Source organism: Podarcis erhardii (assembly GCF_964252035.2).
Source record: "Podarcis erhardii genome assembly, chromosome: 6".
Lineage (NCBI taxonomy): Eukaryota > Metazoa > Chordata > Lepidosauria > Squamata > Lacertidae > Podarcis > Podarcis erhardii.
In genome coordinates, this window is record NC_138510.1 from 54,364,777 (window position 1) to 54,382,801 (window position 18,025).

At 45.2% G+C, this 18,025-nt stretch overlaps 1 protein-coding gene across 1 annotated transcript; it reads left to right on the top strand.

Annotated features, from left to right (window-relative positions):
• Positions 1 to 234: 234 nt before the first annotated feature.
• Positions 235 to 16,543, top strand: LOC309345276 (cytochrome P450 4B1-like). Its single transcript, XM_081868269.1, has 12 exons — positions 235 to 517; positions 2,317 to 2,461; positions 3,252 to 3,296; positions 5,026 to 5,153; positions 7,731 to 7,855; positions 8,490 to 8,641; positions 10,995 to 11,101; positions 11,626 to 11,816; positions 13,051 to 13,184; positions 13,456 to 13,520; positions 14,686 to 14,768; positions 16,267 to 16,543. The coding sequence occupies exons 1-12, from the start codon at positions 359 to 361 to the stop codon at positions 16,442 to 16,444; spliced, it is 1,512 nt and encodes a 503-aa protein (XP_081724395.1). The 5' UTR covers positions 235 to 358; the 3' UTR covers positions 16,445 to 16,543.
• Positions 16,544 to 18,025: the final 1,482 nt, after the last annotated feature.

Genomic DNA, 18,025 nt, shown 5'->3' on the forward strand with positions numbered 1-18,025 from the left:
GGCTTTTTTGGGTGGGTTTTAATGCAACCTCGGAGGCTGCAATCTGCCTCAGAAGCTCTAAGCGTGGAAGCGGCAGCAGCAGCAGCAGTTGCAACGCTTTTTAACCCTTTCCCCGCAGACACAGCCCCGCGCCCCCGCCGCAGAAAGCTGCTCCTATCTCTCCGATCGCCCAGGTTCCCAGAGGCCTCCGTTGCTTCTTCCTTTCTGGTGGCGACCCGGTAGGTTGGGCAATTGCCCCGAGGAGTTAATCATCCATAATATGCAGGAAGCGCCGCCTTCGTCTGTCCGTGGGAGGCACATTGATCGAGGCCGCGTCCTGCTCTGAAGCCCACTTGGTCCACGCCTTCCTGCTGCTGCAATGGATCTGTCGCGGATTTGGCACTTGGTGATTGTCTTTTGCCTAACGTGCGTGCTGGTCAAAGTCATCCAGTTGCATCGCCGGAGGCAGGAGCTACTGAAGGTTTTGAGCTGTTTCCCGGGGCCCCCCACCCACTGGCTGTATGGGCACATCTCTGAGGTAGGCGAAAAGAGAGGTGACTTATTGTGCATGGGAGAAAAGCAGCTTCAAATCCGGACGCCGCCGCAGCGCACAAAGCATCGCGAGGTGGGGTGGGGGTGAGGGACGGGTCCAGCATCGTCCGGAGCGCCTGACACACTCTTCTGAACAGTGGCGTAGCGTGGGTTGTCAGCACCCGGGGCAAGGCAAGTAATTTGCGCCCCCTAACCCGTGGATTTTCGCCCCCTAACCCTAACCCTCAGACAGTGGCGTAGCGTGGGTTGTCAGCACCCGGGGCAAGGCAAGTAATTTGCGCCCCCTAACCCGTGGATCTGCGCCCCCTAACCCCCAGATGTTGCGCCCGGTGCGGCCTGCCCCCCTGCCCCCCCCCACGCTACGCCACTGCTTCTGAATCCTCCACCCAGGGCCACCCGTCCCAGGGGCGTGTGAGTGCCCGTAAAAACTCACCTACTACGGTACAAAGGTGACATTTACTTTCATTGCTGTGCCCATTCCCCTTCCTTGGTGGAAGCTTTGCCCACAAGGAAATGTGGCTGAAAAAGTTTCTCCATCCCCGATCCAAAGAGGTGTTGCTTGTAGTTGAGTAAAATTCACAACTATTAAGAGACATTATTATTAATGGATTGTATCATTTATTAATAAATAAAAACATGCATTAATTACCAGTATGTGCTTTGATTAAACAACTATCTGACTTTTAGAAGACATCTGAATGCAGCCCTGTTTAGGGAGGTTTTTAATGTTTGATGTATTATTATTATTATTATTATTATTATTATTATTATTATTATCTTGGGAGCCACCCAGATGGGCGGGGTATAAATAATAATATTAACAGAAGCAATTAGAACAAGGAAGATGCCTTTATATGGGGTCAGACCACTGGCCCATGGAGCTTGGATTGGTAGCAACTCAGCCTGAAGGAAAAGGTTACATTGTAAATTTCTGAAGTATGAGGCCGAACCTCTGAATCAGAAAGGCAGCAGCCCTTTGACACTGCCTTTAGGTCTGGTGACCTGAAAACACAATGACTTGTTTTTCTAGATTGGCCAATGTCACCTTGCATGTTTATGAACCTTAGGTGGCATTCAAGTGAGTTCTACTCAGACTAGACCCATTGAAATTAATGTTGATGATTAAGTTAGTTTGATAAATTTCAGTGAGTCTACTCTGATTAAGGCTTAGTTTAATACCGCCCCTTGAGCCATTTACATTAACAGCCACAGCTACAGCCACGGCCACATTTTGCGGCATGGAGTTTGTCTTCCCAAACTTCTCTGATCAGAGATTGGGATAAAGTTCTGCTCAGATGAAGCAGACCAGAGACAATATATTGTTAAAGTTTGTGGTGTGCCTGGGCTCCCCTTCTAATTCCTGGACCCTCTTCTCATTTCTGGGTGCCAGATGCCAAATTTAGCAATGTCAAAATATAGGCCAAACCAGTTTTTCTGTGTTCAGGAAATAGCCTGGAGAATTAAGTCCATGGGTCTTGCTTTGGTTTAAATCTTTTCTGTTCTGTTTTGTTATGTTTATTCTTCCAGGCATTATTTCTATGTTCATGTTCCCCTTCTTTACCAACCTAGTGAAGACATTTTTTTTCTTTCAGTAGGCATTTTAATTGAAATTTTATTTTATAGTTTAGTTTTATAGTTAAAATTCCAGGTTTATTCCTTCTCCCGTATTGCGCTGGATCCTAGTTCTATCACTCTCAAGCATAATTTAGATTGAATGTTTGTTCTGATCCCTTCAGGAAAATATTCCACCTTCGCCTCCTTCTTTGCTCTCTTAATTTGTTGCAGCTCTTACCTGTTTCCAAGGTTTTCCAGAAGGTAGAAAACTGGAGCCTTCTGTATCCATTTGCCTTTCCTTTGTGGTTTGGGAAATTCTCTGCCTGTGTAACTATCACACACCCTGATTATGCAAAACCATTACTCGCAAGAGCAGGTAAAAAAAAAAAAAAAGGCATTGATATCTGATTGATTGGGGTACATGTGCATTGTTGACATCCTAGTTATGCTGATACAACAAGTTGCAGATGCCAATGTTAAGTTCCAGTTATCCACAGTGGGGAAAAGGGAAGTCACAGATGCTATATTATCCACCAGATTTGCATGGTGTTCCATGTTGCCCGTAAGTAAATCTGACCTATGCAGCAGAAAAACCAGGTTTCCCCAAAGGAGTGGAATGGAATATCAGGAGTTGGGGAGCTGATGGTTGCTGTATCTGACTTTTGGTAAGCCACACACACATAGCGGGAGACCCTTGTAGGACTTCTCAATGAAGGGGGCATGGTTGTAGTCAGGATTTATTTTATGGGGGGCAGCGGGGGGGGGGCAGAACCAAGTTATCTGTGACACAATTGGTCAGTTAGTTATTTTTACTTATTCACTCCCCCACCCGCCCGGCTAAACCCTGGATAAAGATAGCCTAGGAGGATTGGCTGTTTCCAGCAGACATTTAAATCAGCGCAATAATGCACAACAGCATTTAGTTGCTAGCTTATTCAATTAGAATTGCAAAACATCTGCCTGTGTTCCTATCTAGATGGACATGCAATATCCTGTGCGATTCTTTCACATGTACCATCATCCTGAATCATGTGGGAACTGGTTCGCTACATTAGTAAATGCACCACTCACAGCTTTATGGTCTCGTCTCTAAATACAGGTGCTATGAGTTAGCACTTAGTTTTGTCTTCTTTGCTTTTCTTCACTTTATCTCTTGCCCTTTACAGAACCAAAGGACAGCTTGGCCTATCGGAACATAACTCCATGGATAGGTATGTATGTTTGTTTGAGGCCTTTATTATGAAGAAGAATTAATGGAAGTTCATAAATACTGTAAATAGCATAGGTTCTCTAGGAATTAAAAAGGTGTACATTCTGGGACTGTTGGCATGGGCATTCCACATCTAGATTTTAAATGTTTTGGGTTTTGTTTTTTTAAATTTTCCTCTTAAGCATACTGCCCATGACATTTATTTTGGAAGATATTTAAATAAATAAATAGAATCCAATAGGATAGTGAACTGGATCCAGATACTAGCTGGGCTATTTAAGTATGATTTCTGAAAACTAAAAGAAAAGTCTACAAAGTGTTATGAACTAATAAAATTGCAGACAGGGGGAAATGCACTGTTTTGTGAGCAGATTTCTCTTCATGCAGTGGGACTTCACCATCCTCTCCTCCTCCCTGCAGCCCTCATGTGCCCTCAAAATCTTTCCTAGGGGTCTCCAACCACCAGATCTGGTTTTGAGAGTGTGTGGGAAGCTGCAGAGGAGAGGAGGGGAAAGTTCCGTTGCACAAGTAGAAGCCTCTTGCACTAGCAGAATAGGAATGTGGGATACCACCCTGATTGTTTGCAATACTTTAGCTACAATTAACTTTAGATATTGGAATGACATTTTATACACACGGCCACAGCACAATTCTACGTTTCAGGTTTGAATTCCACATCAATCCCCATACTTATTTTCAAGAAGGGGGTGGGGAGTAAACTATTGTGTAACGCAGTGTCACCTTTGAGCACTGAGGCATCAGAACAACAGGCGGCATGCATGCTTAAGGTAACTTGCTGTGTTTGAAACATGAACCCAGCCCAATGAACCTCCACCTATTTTTATAGAGCTGCTACAGGCGGAAAAGAGTAAGAGAGAGAAAAGAAAGAAAGAAAGAAAGAAAGAAAGAAAGAAAGAAAGGGGGGTGAGAGACCTGTAGAGCAAGGAACAAGTATAGAAAATTCACAACATGTTCACTCAAACCAGATAGACAGCAAGTAAGCCATAAGTGCAAACATGAAATTGAAAAGGCCTGATTGATACTACAAAATCAAGAACCTTAGGGCAGATTGTGACAAAATGTGTCTATTTTTTTGCCATTTGGCTACAATAGAAAGGTAAAAAAGGTAAACAACCCCTGGACGGTTACGTCCAGTCAAATTCGACTATGGGGTGTGGCGCTCATCTCGCTTTCAGGCCAAGGGAGCCGGCGCTAGTCTGCAGGCAGCTTTCCGGGTCATGTGACCAGCATGACTAAACTGCTTTTGGTGCAACGGAACACCATGACGGAAGCCAGAACACGTGGAAAAGCTGTTTGCCTTCCTGGTATGCTTTTGAACTGCTTGGTTGGCAGGAACTGGGAAAGAGCAATGGGAGCTCACCTCGTTGCACAGATTCAAACTGCCGACCTTATGATTGGCAAGCCCAAGATGCTCAGTGGTTTAGACACACAGCGCCACCCCCACCCCCACCCCCCAGCTACAATAGAACTGCCAACTAGATCCTCAATCCAAGCAATCTGTGGTTCTGATCGACATCTCAAAAGCTCCCATCTTTTTCTCTACTTATATCAGGTACCTGTTTCTCCAGTGACTGAAGGAAATAAACAGAGAGAGAAAGAAAACAATTGCAGCTGAATTCTGATGACTAGAGAAGATTGTTCTGTTTGATATACCAAGACTCTTATGTTTGTAGATGCTCAATTGAAAGAAAATGTCTGTGTTCCTCCAGGGAAAGGCTTGCTCGTCCTGCATGGGCCAAAGTGGGCACAGCATCGAAAGCTTCTCACTCCAGGTTTCCATTATTCCATTTTGAAACCCTATGTGACACTGATAGCAGAGTCTACAAAAACAATGTTGGTAAGTCCTGTTGTAGGAATCGACATAACTACTTGGCTTTGTTGGAACATGTTGTTGTTGCTGATGCTGCTTTGTTAAAATCATTTCAATTAATATTCAACCAAAAGTTGAAATATAAAAATGAGATTGTACTATAATGGTGGAGTGAAGCAACAATGCATAGTTAGATCTGTGTATTGGCTACTGAAGGAGTTGTTAGTCTGCTCCAACAGTAGGTGGAGCGGTACTCTATCTTAGTGTGTTAAAGCTTACTTGTCTTTCTCTCCCTGTCTGATCTAAGCCAGCTTCCTCTCTAACTTCCTCTTCTCCCCTCCATGCACCCTAAATTCATGCCATAAAATGTTGCTTGCTGTCTACTGTTGCTGTAAAATTTACAGTGCAAAGCAATACTTCCACTGTTTGTGAGGCTGACTTGATTTGTACTAGCATTCTGTTAATACTATATTTCCCAATGCTTAAAAAAATAATAATACTAAAAAGTGTTTACCCTCCACTCAAAAATCAGTAGGGAAGAAGACAGTTGGGCCTCCCTGAGGAAACAATGCCAAAGTCTTGGGACAGTTGCATAGCTATCAACTTACAGATTTGAAAATAAGGGACCAGCAGCCTTGAAAATAAGGGACCAGCAGCCAAAATAAGGGACCTGCAGCCTTACCTGTTCCAGGCACTCCAGTCTTCCTGTCCTGCAGTCTGGTCAAATTCATGCTGGTAGCTTCAAGAACACTGTCCAACCAACTTTGTAACCAGAAGTTCAACTGAATAGAATCTGAATCACATGCACCACAAGGCCTATGCAGCCTCAACTTAAGATGGCTCCCTGGCCTGGCTTTGCACTGCAAAGTTTGCAGCGGCACGTGCAACAAAATGGCATCCAGCATTCAAAAACCTTCTCAGCTTGCATTAACTAGCCACACACAAGGCATGCAAGCTCCACCCCCAGTCATTCTTAGACTTCTTATTGGGTGAGCAACAAAGCCAAGCAACACAGTTGGAGCCTCCCTCTTCCCTGGCCGGCAGGGAGAGAGGGAGAGGAGCTGCTTCCTTTGAAATTTAAGGGTCATCATTTAAGGGACATTTAAGGGACATCCATCAATAAGGGACAGCAGCGGGACATGGCGCTGGAATAAGGGACTGTCCCTTCAAATAAGGGACACTTGACAGCTATGCAGTTGCTGAGAAAGTTGTTGTTAGCGGGCAGCAGGATTTGTAGAATTCTAAAGTAATGAGCTGGATTACACCTGTTTTATACACCAGATCAGTCTGTGCCAACCTGGTGCCCTCCAGGCTACAGCTCCCATTAGCCCCAATCGCTGAGCTAGCTGGGGCTGCTGGGAGTTTGGCCCAGCATTGTTGGCTGCTCACTCTCCACCTTAGAGCAGATTTATGCCACAAGGTGCCATAGGAAGGCACTGGACATAGTAAAAGATCCATCGCATCCTGGTCACTGTCTCTTCGAGCTCCTGCCGTCGGGACGGAGATACAGGACGATGATGACAAGAACGAGCCGTCTCAAGAACAGCTTCTTCTCCAGAGCGATCTCGGCCCTGAATGGGAAACCTGGACTTTGAAAGTCATCTAATCTTCCTTGCTGTATTATATTATATTGTTTTAATTAGTGTTTTTATAGTTGTTCTGATTTTGAGTGGAGTGCCCTACCTGGGTGGATGGAGCAGCCAAGTAATTTCGTTGTCCCTGAGAGGGGGCAATGACAATAAAGATATTATTATTATTATTAAAACATCTGGGGTACACCAGGCTGGTGAAGGATGCACCAGGCGTTTTTCCATACCATTTATATTTACTTAAAATATCTTCTGCAGTTCAAGGTGGCTTTCAAAAACAGCAACATAGAAAAGGAACAAGGAGCAATGAAAGCCATCAAGAGACAAGTTTAAAACATTGTCTCATTATTTTATCAAGGGGCTGCAGCCTATATGGGAGCCATGAATAAGGGTCATTTGTCTTAGGGTATAAAGCACATCAGACAGGTTGCTAACAATCAAAGCTCAAGAAAAGTTTGCTTCAAATCTGTGTGTCGGGAGGCAGAAAAAGGGGAGACGGATGCAGTTCTGATTCTTCTGCCACTTGATAAAGTCGCAGTAAAGTTGGATGTGCCCAAAGTCTATTCTTAATTGAGACATAGTTGCAATGTGTGCCCCAGAGCTGGGAATGAAGGATTCTCAAAAGCTGGAAGAGAAATTGCTGAGACCCAGAGTACAAAGAGAAAATGCAGTAGACAGGCTCCAGACACGCAAAAGGGTGTCCATTATTTGGTTCCATTATTTGGAACTTATCTGTCTTCATACTAATATTTTCCTACTTAAAAATCCCCCATAGGGACTCTATATGCCTTACTCTACCAGAAATATTCAGGAAATCTTTCCAAGTCCTTTGGATGTTAGGCTCTTTCAGAGTTAGGCCCACCAACCAGTATAGGGAGATCTCGCAAAGACACCCCTCTTTTATGCTTTGCGCAATGTGCTTTTTCCATGGTCTAAAAAAGCTAGAATCGGTTTTACACTCTGAGAACATCAGCGGTGAGATTAGCTATGAACCATTGCTCATCTCTTGTCCTAGGATAAATGGGAACAGCTGATCACACAAGGTAAATCAGTGGAGCTCTTTGAACACGTGAGCCTGATGACTCTTGACAGCATCATGAAATGTGCCTTCAGTTATAACAGCAACTGCCAAATGGACAGGTTAGTAGTATTAGTGTCTTTTAGCTCTGAGACAAAAGCCTCCTCTCACAGACTAGGAATGTACTGAGCGGTAATTTTAAAAGATCCAGCTGGCTCTCCTGAATTTACTTTCTGCATTCCACACCATAGTTCACTGCTCTGAAATACACAGTTGATGCCCACTTAAACTACCACATGTGGCAACAACATAACATTCAGTGCTATTTGCACAAATGTTTGGGATTCTCTTATGATCTGATTCAGCGCTGATTGCTTATGTAATTAGATGAAAACTCCAGTAGCTTACAAAAATAACCAGATTTTTCTTATTATGCATAAACATTATGTCACTGAGAAAATGTTGTTTACATTAGTGTAGTAACCTTTCCTTCTCAAAAATAAAATAAAATTGAACTTTTAATATAGTATTTATAAGAGGTAACAGCAGTATTAGCAAGTGAAAAGCCAGAGCTTTCTCACACCCTTTTCACATTTTGAAATATTCACCTATTCATGTGCTTTGTTGTACGATTTGGTGCCACAGAGCTGATTTGGTGGCACAGAGTTAATTTAATGTTTTAAAACTATACTGTAAGAACAATGTTCATTGGTAAGATTTGGCATCAAAACCAGGATTTCATCATTTGACTTTCAGGGAGAATTCCTACGTCCAAGCTGTCATGGATCTGTGTTGCTTAGTGTACACCAGACTGCATACAATTCTGGGTCAGAGTGATTTGATTTACTGGTTTACCCCCGAAGGATATCGGTTTCGGAAGGCTTGCCAGGTTGCCCATCATCATACAGGTAATTTCCCTGAATCATTCTTTCTTTTTCTGCCTTAGATTTTAGAAGTCGATTCAAGCAATGCCAAGCTGCTACTGACCCAGAGAATAGAGAAGCGGCCATACACATTTAAGCTTGTATCCAATGCAGTGGCTAAGGAACCATCTGGTCAGTGCAAAAAAAGATGCTCGCACAATAGGACTTTCCCTCTCTTTCCCCTGCATGTCTCCCTAAATCTGTTCTGAGGGGGTTCACGTTATTTTAAAAAGTTGTGTGAATGAGGCCACTAGCTTGAACATAGTGATTAGCTTTGATTACCATATGTTGCTTATAGTCCTCCTGTTTCCCTATACAGCTCTTTCTTGTGTGAAGGTCATAATAATAATTATTATTATTTATACCCCGCCCATCTGGCTGAGTTTCCCCAGCCACTCTGGGCGGCTCCCAATCAGTATTAAAAACAATACAGCATTACATATTAAAAACATCATGGGAATCCTCCAGAGTTTAGCATGCAAAACATTAAAATTGTCATGAAATAAAAGCCTATGTCACATCCACATCATCCATTTAAAGCACTCGTATATCACTTTATCAGATGGGGATTCCCCCAAAGGCTCATGGGAACTATAGTTTATTAAGGGCCTCCTAACTATTCTCTCTCTCTCTCTCTCTCTTTAAAAAAACAATTTTTATTAAATTTTCCATTTTAACAATCTAATCAAATCACATTAAATATTCCAAATTATACAAATACATATCATATAGTCCAAATATTCTGCCAAATTATAAATTTTTGGGGGGACTTCCTATGCTTCAAGTTTGGGGTGGGGGCTCTGATCATCTTATATCTCTACTGCCCTGAGTTTCCAATAGTTCCTTTAAATCTTCCTGTTGTTAACCTTCCTTCTTTCATGGCCTCTGAGTTGAAGGCGAGTTGAAGTAAGCAATGATGTGCTTCTGTGTGAATTTTGTATGCTTGACTCTCCTATTGTTGCAGCTTGTAAGCCTATTGTTGCAGTATCTCCTCACACGCTGGTGTTTATGCCGAATCAGTCCAAAAGTCATTTCGCTGCTGGCAGACGCCATCTTCTCTCAGTTCTGATGAAATCAAATCTAGGCATTTGCTCATTAATTTTCCCAGACCGGTTGCATCAAACATTAGCCTTTCCAGGGGAGATTTGCCAAATCGGACTTGAAGTGCAGATATAATAACAAATTAAGAGCTCACCTCCCCCTATGACTATTTATCTCTGCAGCTCAGTCTTTCCAAAGTTTTTTGAAGTGTCTCCAGCGGCTAACGAGATCCTGCTTCTTTCTAATATCAATATTTGGAGGGTCTTTTATCTTCTTCCAAGCATTTCAAAAAGCAAAAGATTTAATTATATAGTATTGTTATTTCCACACAGTTTATCTTTTCCCATCTCACTTGCTGTAAATAATGTAAATGTTTCTTCTGGGGGGGGGGGTTGTCAGGTATTGTAATAAATCATAGTAAAAAAAGCTTTACCCCCCCTCCTTTTCCCTTCCGTTCCAACATACCGACTTAGATGTTATTCTTAGATGTTATTCTTTCTTCCTCTCCGTCCCTCTTGGCACCTCAGTGGCTGGCAGATTAATTTTCACCTCCTCACTCGAAGCATGTCCAAAACTTAAATCCAATTTTTCATCTTAAGAAATGGAACTTAGTGCGCTCGCGGGGACAGCGTCCAGGAGATCCGAACTCCCTCAGGGGCCTTCCATCCAGTGCCCCCCCTCCTTCTTTATGAACTTGGGGGTGGTTTATTGGGCATCTGCGGATGAGACTGCATCTTCCCTTACACCGGGAAGAATTTGAGAGGCTGATTACTCCCATCTCAGCCTCTAATTACCTTGTGGGAGCTGGAGCGATGGTATTGTCAGCCATCTTCTGTGGTGCCTCAAGTGGAAGTGGGGGCCTCCTAACAATTCTCAGCAAGAATTCTAACAAGCTTCAGTTCCCATAAGTCTTTGTGGGAAACCCTGAATGTGGTATAAGAGTCCTTGCTCCAAATGAATATAGTAGATGTGAACATACTTGATGAAGTATGCAAGAGATGGAGTCTTAAAAAAAGAATATTAGTGGTTCATGCACATTAAAATACACTAGCGTGGTGCTGATAACACCAAGGTTGAAGGTTCAGTCTCTGTGTGGGACAGCTTCATATTCCTGCATTGCAGGGTGTTGGACTAGATGATCCAAAGGATTCATTCCAACTCTACAGTTCTATGATTCTATGGCAAACATTCACTTATCCAGAAATGTGTATGGGACTAAACATAGTCATCTTAACGAATCTGATCAGTGAGCTAGTAATTTCTGATGAGCTGTTATAGTATTCATTTTCCGACACAGATAAGATAATCAAAGAGAGAAGGAAATCGCTGAGGGATGAAGAAGAACTCCAAAAGATCCAGAAAAAGCGGCACCTTGATTTTCTCGACATCCTTCTCTTTGCCAAAGTGAGTAGTGGGTGGGTAATAGTCATTTCAATATTTTAATCTGTTGCACCAAATATAGCTGTGATTTCCAAGTGACTTGTAATACTGGTGACACTTTTAACTCGAATGTAGGATCTTGCAACCATCATTTGTAATTTTGCATACTCGAGGTGAAGCTTCACTAATTCACTGTCCCAGAGCTTTCCTTGAAATATTTGGAAGTTTCATATGATGGAGAAAGCAGTGCGCAACTCTTTTTCTTTTTGGAGAGGGGAAGGAACAAAATACGATTGAAGGAAAATATTGCACCAGTGTTTCAACATCTGTACTGACTTCTTTTTGTCTTCAAAGAAGAAATGGTGACATCATATTTATCCTGCCTTTTGACATGGCAGAATGCTGCTACTTCTTCATTCTGTGCCAAGAAAACCCACATTCTGTGAAAATGAATGTTGCAAATCATGCAGTTTTGCAGATGCATTGTGCAAAGAGTCAGAAACAATGGATTCCTGAATGAACCCCAGGTGACATTTATCCATCTTTAGGATGAAGATGGTAGTGGACTATCTGATGAAGATCTGCGTGCTGAGGTGGACACTTTCATGTTTGAAGGCCACGATACCACAGCCAGTGGGATCTCCTGGCTGCTGTATTGCCTTGCAACAAATCCGGAACATCAGCAGAAATGCAGGGAGGAGATCAAGGCCATTCTGGGGGAACATGACACCATCCACTGGTGAGTGCACATTTTTATTGGACAGTTCTCCACAATACAGGGAATTTAGGAGAACACACCCATTTTCCCAAGGATGTGCCAAGCAAAGCATGGGTACAGTGGGGGATAGCACTGAGCTTGCAGGAGAGACCGCCCAGCCCATCTCAAGGCTCTGGCCAGAGTTTGCCTCAGTACAGTGGTACCTCGGGTTAAGTATTTAATTCGTTCCGGAGGTCCGTTCTTAACCTGAAACTGTTCTTAACCTGAAGCACCACTTTAGCTAATGGGGCCTCCTGCTGCCATCGCGCCGCCAGAGCATGATTTCTGTTTTCATCCTGAAGAAAAAGTTCTTAACCCGAGGTACTATTTCTGGGTTAGCGGAGTCTGTAACCTGAAGCGTATGTAACCTGCAGCATATGTAACCCAAGGTACCACTGTACTTGGCTGATCCTTAACCCTAAAGTGAGTGGGGCTCCAGAAACATTGCCTCCTGATTATCCCCACCAGTCTCCATTGCTTTGTCATTGCTGCCTGTAAGTTGTGTGAGAGAGGGGCAAAGGGAAAGGCAAAGGAACAAATCCCTTTCTCCCCCCTTTTTATTTATTTTTTTATTTTGACAAAGTAATAATCATAAATAAATAAGAATAAATATGTGCACTCTACCACCAAGACCATTCCGTCGTAACTATCCAGCCTCCCAAAATTTCAACACTTCTTGCAATGGTTTGACCCCTTTCCATTTTAGCAATACAGATTCTACAAATCCCCTTCATATCTCCTCAGATCCCCGTCTTACCTTAATGGCACATGTTAATTTATCATTAATAGCTATAATCCACACCTCTTTATACCATTATTCCATGTTATATTCTGCTTGCCCCTTCCACTTCCTAGCTATAGTAATTCATGCAGCTGTCAATAAATTTGTGAGCAGGTCCTTCATAGCCTGTGAACCTTCCACCCTATCATAAATTGATAATAATGCTACAAATCCCTTTCTTCTGCTCGACCCCACCCTTTGCCCACATTGCATTTTCACATTGTGTTGGTGGCATTGCATTAGCGTTTGTTTCTCCTGCAGTTATTGTGCTCCATCTGCTGAGGGAGCGTAGGACTCTCAACAACATTATGGTGACACCAGCATAACAGCTCCTGGCACAGTGAGATGATAGGACTGGTCTGCCTGAGGAACAGAGCTGGGCTGCTGGGGATGAACTTTCACCTGTTTTATTGACTTGCCTTTCTTTTTCTTCAGGGATGACCTTGGCAAGATGACCTACTGTACCCTATGCATTAAAGAGAGCCTCCGCCTTTACCCTCCAGTGCCAGGAGTGTCCCGAGAGCTCAGCAAACCTATCACATTCTTTGATGGACGGACTTTACCTGAAGGTTTGCTTCATTTTGTTCCGCTCACATAGCCATAATTTGTCTTTATAGATGTGACCCACATTGTCTTCCGTTGTAAAAGTGAGTTATAGATTATAGCAAGAGCCCTTTAGCAATGAATCACTTCTCCTAGGTGAATTCAAAATGGTCATTACAATATTTGTTACTTTAAATCTGAAGCTTTGCTGCCTCAAACCCACTTTAACACTATGGTCACTCCCTCAACAATCAGATAACACAACTTGACATTTTTTCCATGTTGACTGCTTCCCAGGAACTTGGGTTGCGATAAGCATTCATCTCATCCACAAGAATCCCAGCGTATGGAAGGATCCTGAGGTATGGTGCTTTGGTATTCTAGCTATTTCACTTTAAGGAAACAATGCTCCTTCAGTTTGCTAGTGTGAAGTCATTGCTGAATACTATTCACTTTGCAAAAACAAGCTTTTAATGCAGCAAAGGTCCTCCTTATCCACAATCAGTTCATGGATGAGGGAGTTCTTGCTCCAAAACGATCAGGCATTCAGCAATACCAGCTGCAGACCTAAGGGCTGACTGCAATTCCCCATGTTGGAGGAGGGGCTGACACATGGCACAGTCACCTGTGCCCCTTACCTGGCCTGCCCCACCTCCCACACCATACCCCCCCCTACCCTGAACCCCTGTGATTGGTTCCCATTTCTCTCCACAGCTCCTCTGCTCCCAAATACATCTCCCCTCCCTAAATAACAACAGCAAGAACAACAACAAACCCACACAAACAGTCCCCCAAGCCTTGCCGCCAAGATGTCTCTGGCATCCTCAGCAGCCTCCGTTTTGTAGCTGCAGTCAGTCCAGTCCCTGCCCTCCTGGGCCAGGTGAAAGAGGCCTGCAAGGCAGGGAGCAGGTTCCCTAAGACTCATAGCCAAGATACCAGTCCATCAGCTTTGACTGGTAGCCCAGCTGCGCCCTTATCTGGATAGGGATAGCCTAACTTCTGTTGTCTATCTTCTGGTAACCTCTAGGTTAGATTACTGTAATGAGACAGAAACTTCAGCTGGTTTTCAGCAGCCAGGTTGCTCACCGGGGCAAGCTGGTTTGAGCACACCATTCCTGGCCTGATTGCACTGGCTGCCAATTAGTTTCCAGGCCCAATTCAAAGTACTGGTTTTGAGCAATAAAGCCTTAAATGGCTCAAAACTGCAATACCTTAAGGACCACCTCTCTGCATAAGAACTGCCCCAGTCCCTGTGATAATCATCTGAGGCCTTTCTTCGAGTGCCTTTTCTATGAAGGGTTCAGTAGGTGGCAACGGAAACGGGCCTTTTCTGCGGTGGCTCCTGGCTTGTGGAATGCTCTCCCCAGGGAGACTTCCCTGGTGCCTTCATTGCATATTTTTAGGCACCAAATAAAAATGTTTCTCTTCCACCGGGGTTGGGCTGATTAACATTCTATGGCTTTTTAAATGTCAAACTGATGTTTGGGCTTTGTTTCTTTTTTAAAATAATAAATGATTTCATTTTAGGTGTTTGATCCTCTGAGGTTTTCTCCTGAGAATGTATCCAACAGAAACTCTCATGCCTTCCTGCCTTTCTCTGCTGGGCCACGGTGACGTTTATATAATATAGATGTAAACTAGAGCAGTGTTTAAGATATTAAATCATAGTGGAAAAGCTAAACTCTGAAGACTCTGTAAGCTTGGCATAGTGAAAATGAATTTAAAATGCATTTTTAGTATGGGGGATATCAACAAAGTCACTTCTGGGTAGCTCCAATCTTGCAGAGAGGTCGTCGTTAGTATCTTCCATCTATGGGGGAGGTGAGGGGAATCCTGCAGGAGTCCTGGGTAAGGTGGCATCCAGGTGCAGGGCATGCTTTCTACTTCCACCCCTCCCCTGCTACTTTGGCCATTCCACTAGTCTACTTTCTTTTGCCCCAGATCCTCCTCTCCTCTCTCCCTGCCACTGCTGCCCACTTTTTAAAAAAGCAGCTTTTTGGCATCTGGGTTGCTCCTTTCTCCCTCCTCAGTTTCCACCTTGCTTGTGGCCCAGAGTCGTTTCTGGGGAAGTGAAGGGGAAGGTGGCTTCCTATCAGTTTGCCACTACCACCTGCTCTCTTGCATCACCCCCCCCCCAAACCCCTGCCTGGGCTGCAGGGCCCAGCACTTTGTCCTGAATCTCTGCACTGCCCTCTACTACTTCACAATTCCTTGGGGCACAGTCACATGGAAAAGAGGTCCCCCACCCCTGCCTTTGGCCGACAGGAGCTTTAATTTGGGCTTATCCCCCAGTGCTCTCTGCACATATATTCCCACCTACAGTAGGGGGCGAGAACATCCTCCCTCTGTTCGGGGACCAAAGTCCCTTACGGATAATCTGATGAGAATTGCATGCCAGTGATGGGGGGGGGTGCATAGGATGCAGTAGGTGTGGCCAGATCCTGACTCCCCACCCATGACCTAAGGTGGAAATGGTGCCAAAAGTGTGGGGGGGGGGTAGAGCTGCTCCCCCTTCTGCCATGCTCACAGCATCCTTCCATTTGCACACACAAGCATGCCTAAGCATTATCCCCACGCATCTGTACTTACACATGCACCTGTCTGCATGTGTGTGCACACCCAGCTTCTCTCTCTTTTCCTTGCTATTCATCCTCCCCTCCCCTCTTTATCTCTCCCCTTTCCCAGCAGCCTCCCTATCCCTCACCCATAGGATAGTTAGAAAGAAGCTTCCATTGACATTAGTGGAATTCCGCCCCTGCCCCATGTCTAATTGTTACCCGGGACAGTTTTCAGGGGAGGGAAGCAGGTGGGGGAAAGGATGGCTATTCCTTCCCTCTCCAGCTCCCATACCCTGAAAATCCCCTGCTCCCCTTCAATGCAGGACCTAGGGGGGAAAGGACCTATTTGTGCAAATGAGACTTTTTTGAGCAAGCCAAATTGCCACACTTAGGGGGTCAGCTGCTGCAGGGGAGGTCATGGGCCACATCAAACAGTCCAGGGAGGTTCTCCAGCCTTGGGCCAAGGGCATTTGCAGGAAGGTTCAGGTTTAGCATGGAGTCTCTGCAAGCTGAGGTTCTCTGTTGTAACCCGCTCTTTTCGTCCTTCCAGGAACTGCATTGGGCAGCAGTTCGCCATGAATGAGATGAAAGTGGCCCTGGCCCTGACTCTGCTTCGGTTCGAGCTTTTGCCTGACCCGACTCAGCCTGCGCCTATCCCAACCCCTCAGATCGTCTTGCGTTCCCACAAGGGGATACACCTTCGCATGAAGAAAGTGGCACAAATCTGAAGCCGCGGCGGGAATAATGTGCAGTGGAAGACTTGGAGCAGGATGTCGCATAATTCATTTGGTGCTTCAATAAAAGCCATTTGTGGCTGAGCACATTGATTGCTGGCCTGCAAATAACGTTTAACAGAGGCTTTATTTTGTACTGAGGAAAGACAGTGATGCTGGCTCCACCTCCTGGTGATTCTCTCCTGGTGGGATCCCAGCAAATTGCTTTCTAGTTTTCCTTCTCCACTGTGAGCCTCAGCAGTGGCTGGGGTAGGAAGACTCAGTGAGTCCACTGCCCATGGGACTGTCCCAGAGAGCGTCCCAGAGGGGCACCGCCTGTGGTGAGTGTCTTACAGTGGATTGCAATGGCTTAGCGTATTCTCTCCTGCTGTATCTGATCTTCTCACATGAGAGCTGAGATGCATTGCATGCCATCCAACATTCCTCCGATGAAAATAAGGGCGCCAGTCTGGGCTTTGAGGTGCAGCTCTTCTGCTCCAAATGGCTCTGGCAGGTGCCCAGGTCTGCCTCCAGCACAACCACTTTCTCTCGCAAGGTCAACACCATAGCGCTCAGTTGTCCCAGGGCTTTGGCCATCCTTCAGCCAGTGGTGGAGCAAGCCGATTGGGTGCCTGGGGAGGCATGCATGCCCTGCACCCAGGGGCGGGGCCAGCTGCCCACAGGGCAGGGTGAGCCAGGGAAGGATGCTCTACAGGACCTCCGAGGAGTCTGCCTGCCTCCTCCCACTCAGCCGCCCTACAGCTGAGGGGAAAGCTGTGGGCGGACCATTTGGGGCAGTGCAGAGCCTGCAGGCCCCCAAACCACCACGTCTCTCCCAGGAGAGACTTGTGGCTCGGGCGTGCTGCAGGCCCTGTGGTGAGTGCCACCTGGCATTTTGTCACCCCCCTCAGGGGTGACACCTGGGGTGGACTGCCCTCACTGCCCTCCCTCCGTCCCTGCCTTCAGCTTCCACTGCCTTGGAGGAGGGAGAGGAGGAGGGAGAGGAGGAGGCAGCAGCAGCAGCACAGAGGCCGGGGCAGGGATGCAGATGGTGAATGAAGCAAGCCAGAGCCAAGCAACTGTAACAGCCTTGCAGACAGCCCCCCCCCTCCCTCGCTCCCTCACTTTTCTCCATTGCCCAAAGAAATGCAAAGCAACAAGTAAGAATGTGTCCACGAAAGAATCATGCCTCTTCAAATATTTAATTGTCCTTCATACCTGTATGTTTTCTGCTACTGGATTGGATGGCGATAACTAGCCTGAGGAAAGGGCTTGGGCACAAGAAAGACTGGCATCTACACACCCACAGAACCCTGCATTGCTGATCAAAGTCAAATCTCCCTAAGACCGTTTCTAAGGTAGAAATAAAAACACAGTGACATCCAGGAGTGGGTCACTTACATATCATCTGGTTTGGCTCTACAGTAGCTCACTCAGCTGTTTAATAAACAGACATGTACTGACATAATAAAAATGACGATTGTGGCATAGTGCTCAAGCTCCTCCTTTGATTTACCCAAGCTTCTCCCCAAGGGCAGATCTGGGACTCACCTCTTCCCTACCTTCCCACACTGCCCCTTCCTTCATCACTAGCCT

What these genes read in the sequence shown, in the direction of transcription:
- LOC309345276 (XM_081868269.1), top strand. Translation starts at nt 359, where the DNA reads ATGGATCTGTCGCGGATTTGGCACTTGGTGATTGTCTTTTGCCTAACG. An exon ending in ACCATTACTCGCAAGAGCAG is followed by an intron (nt 2,462 to 3,251) that starts GTAAAAAAAAAA and finishes TGCCCTTTACAG; the next exon opens with AACCAAAGGACAGCTTGGCC. An exon ending in GAACATGACACCATCCACTG is followed by an intron (nt 11,817 to 13,050) that starts GTGAGTGCACAT and finishes CTTTTTCTTCAG; the next exon opens with GGATGACCTTGGCAAGATGA.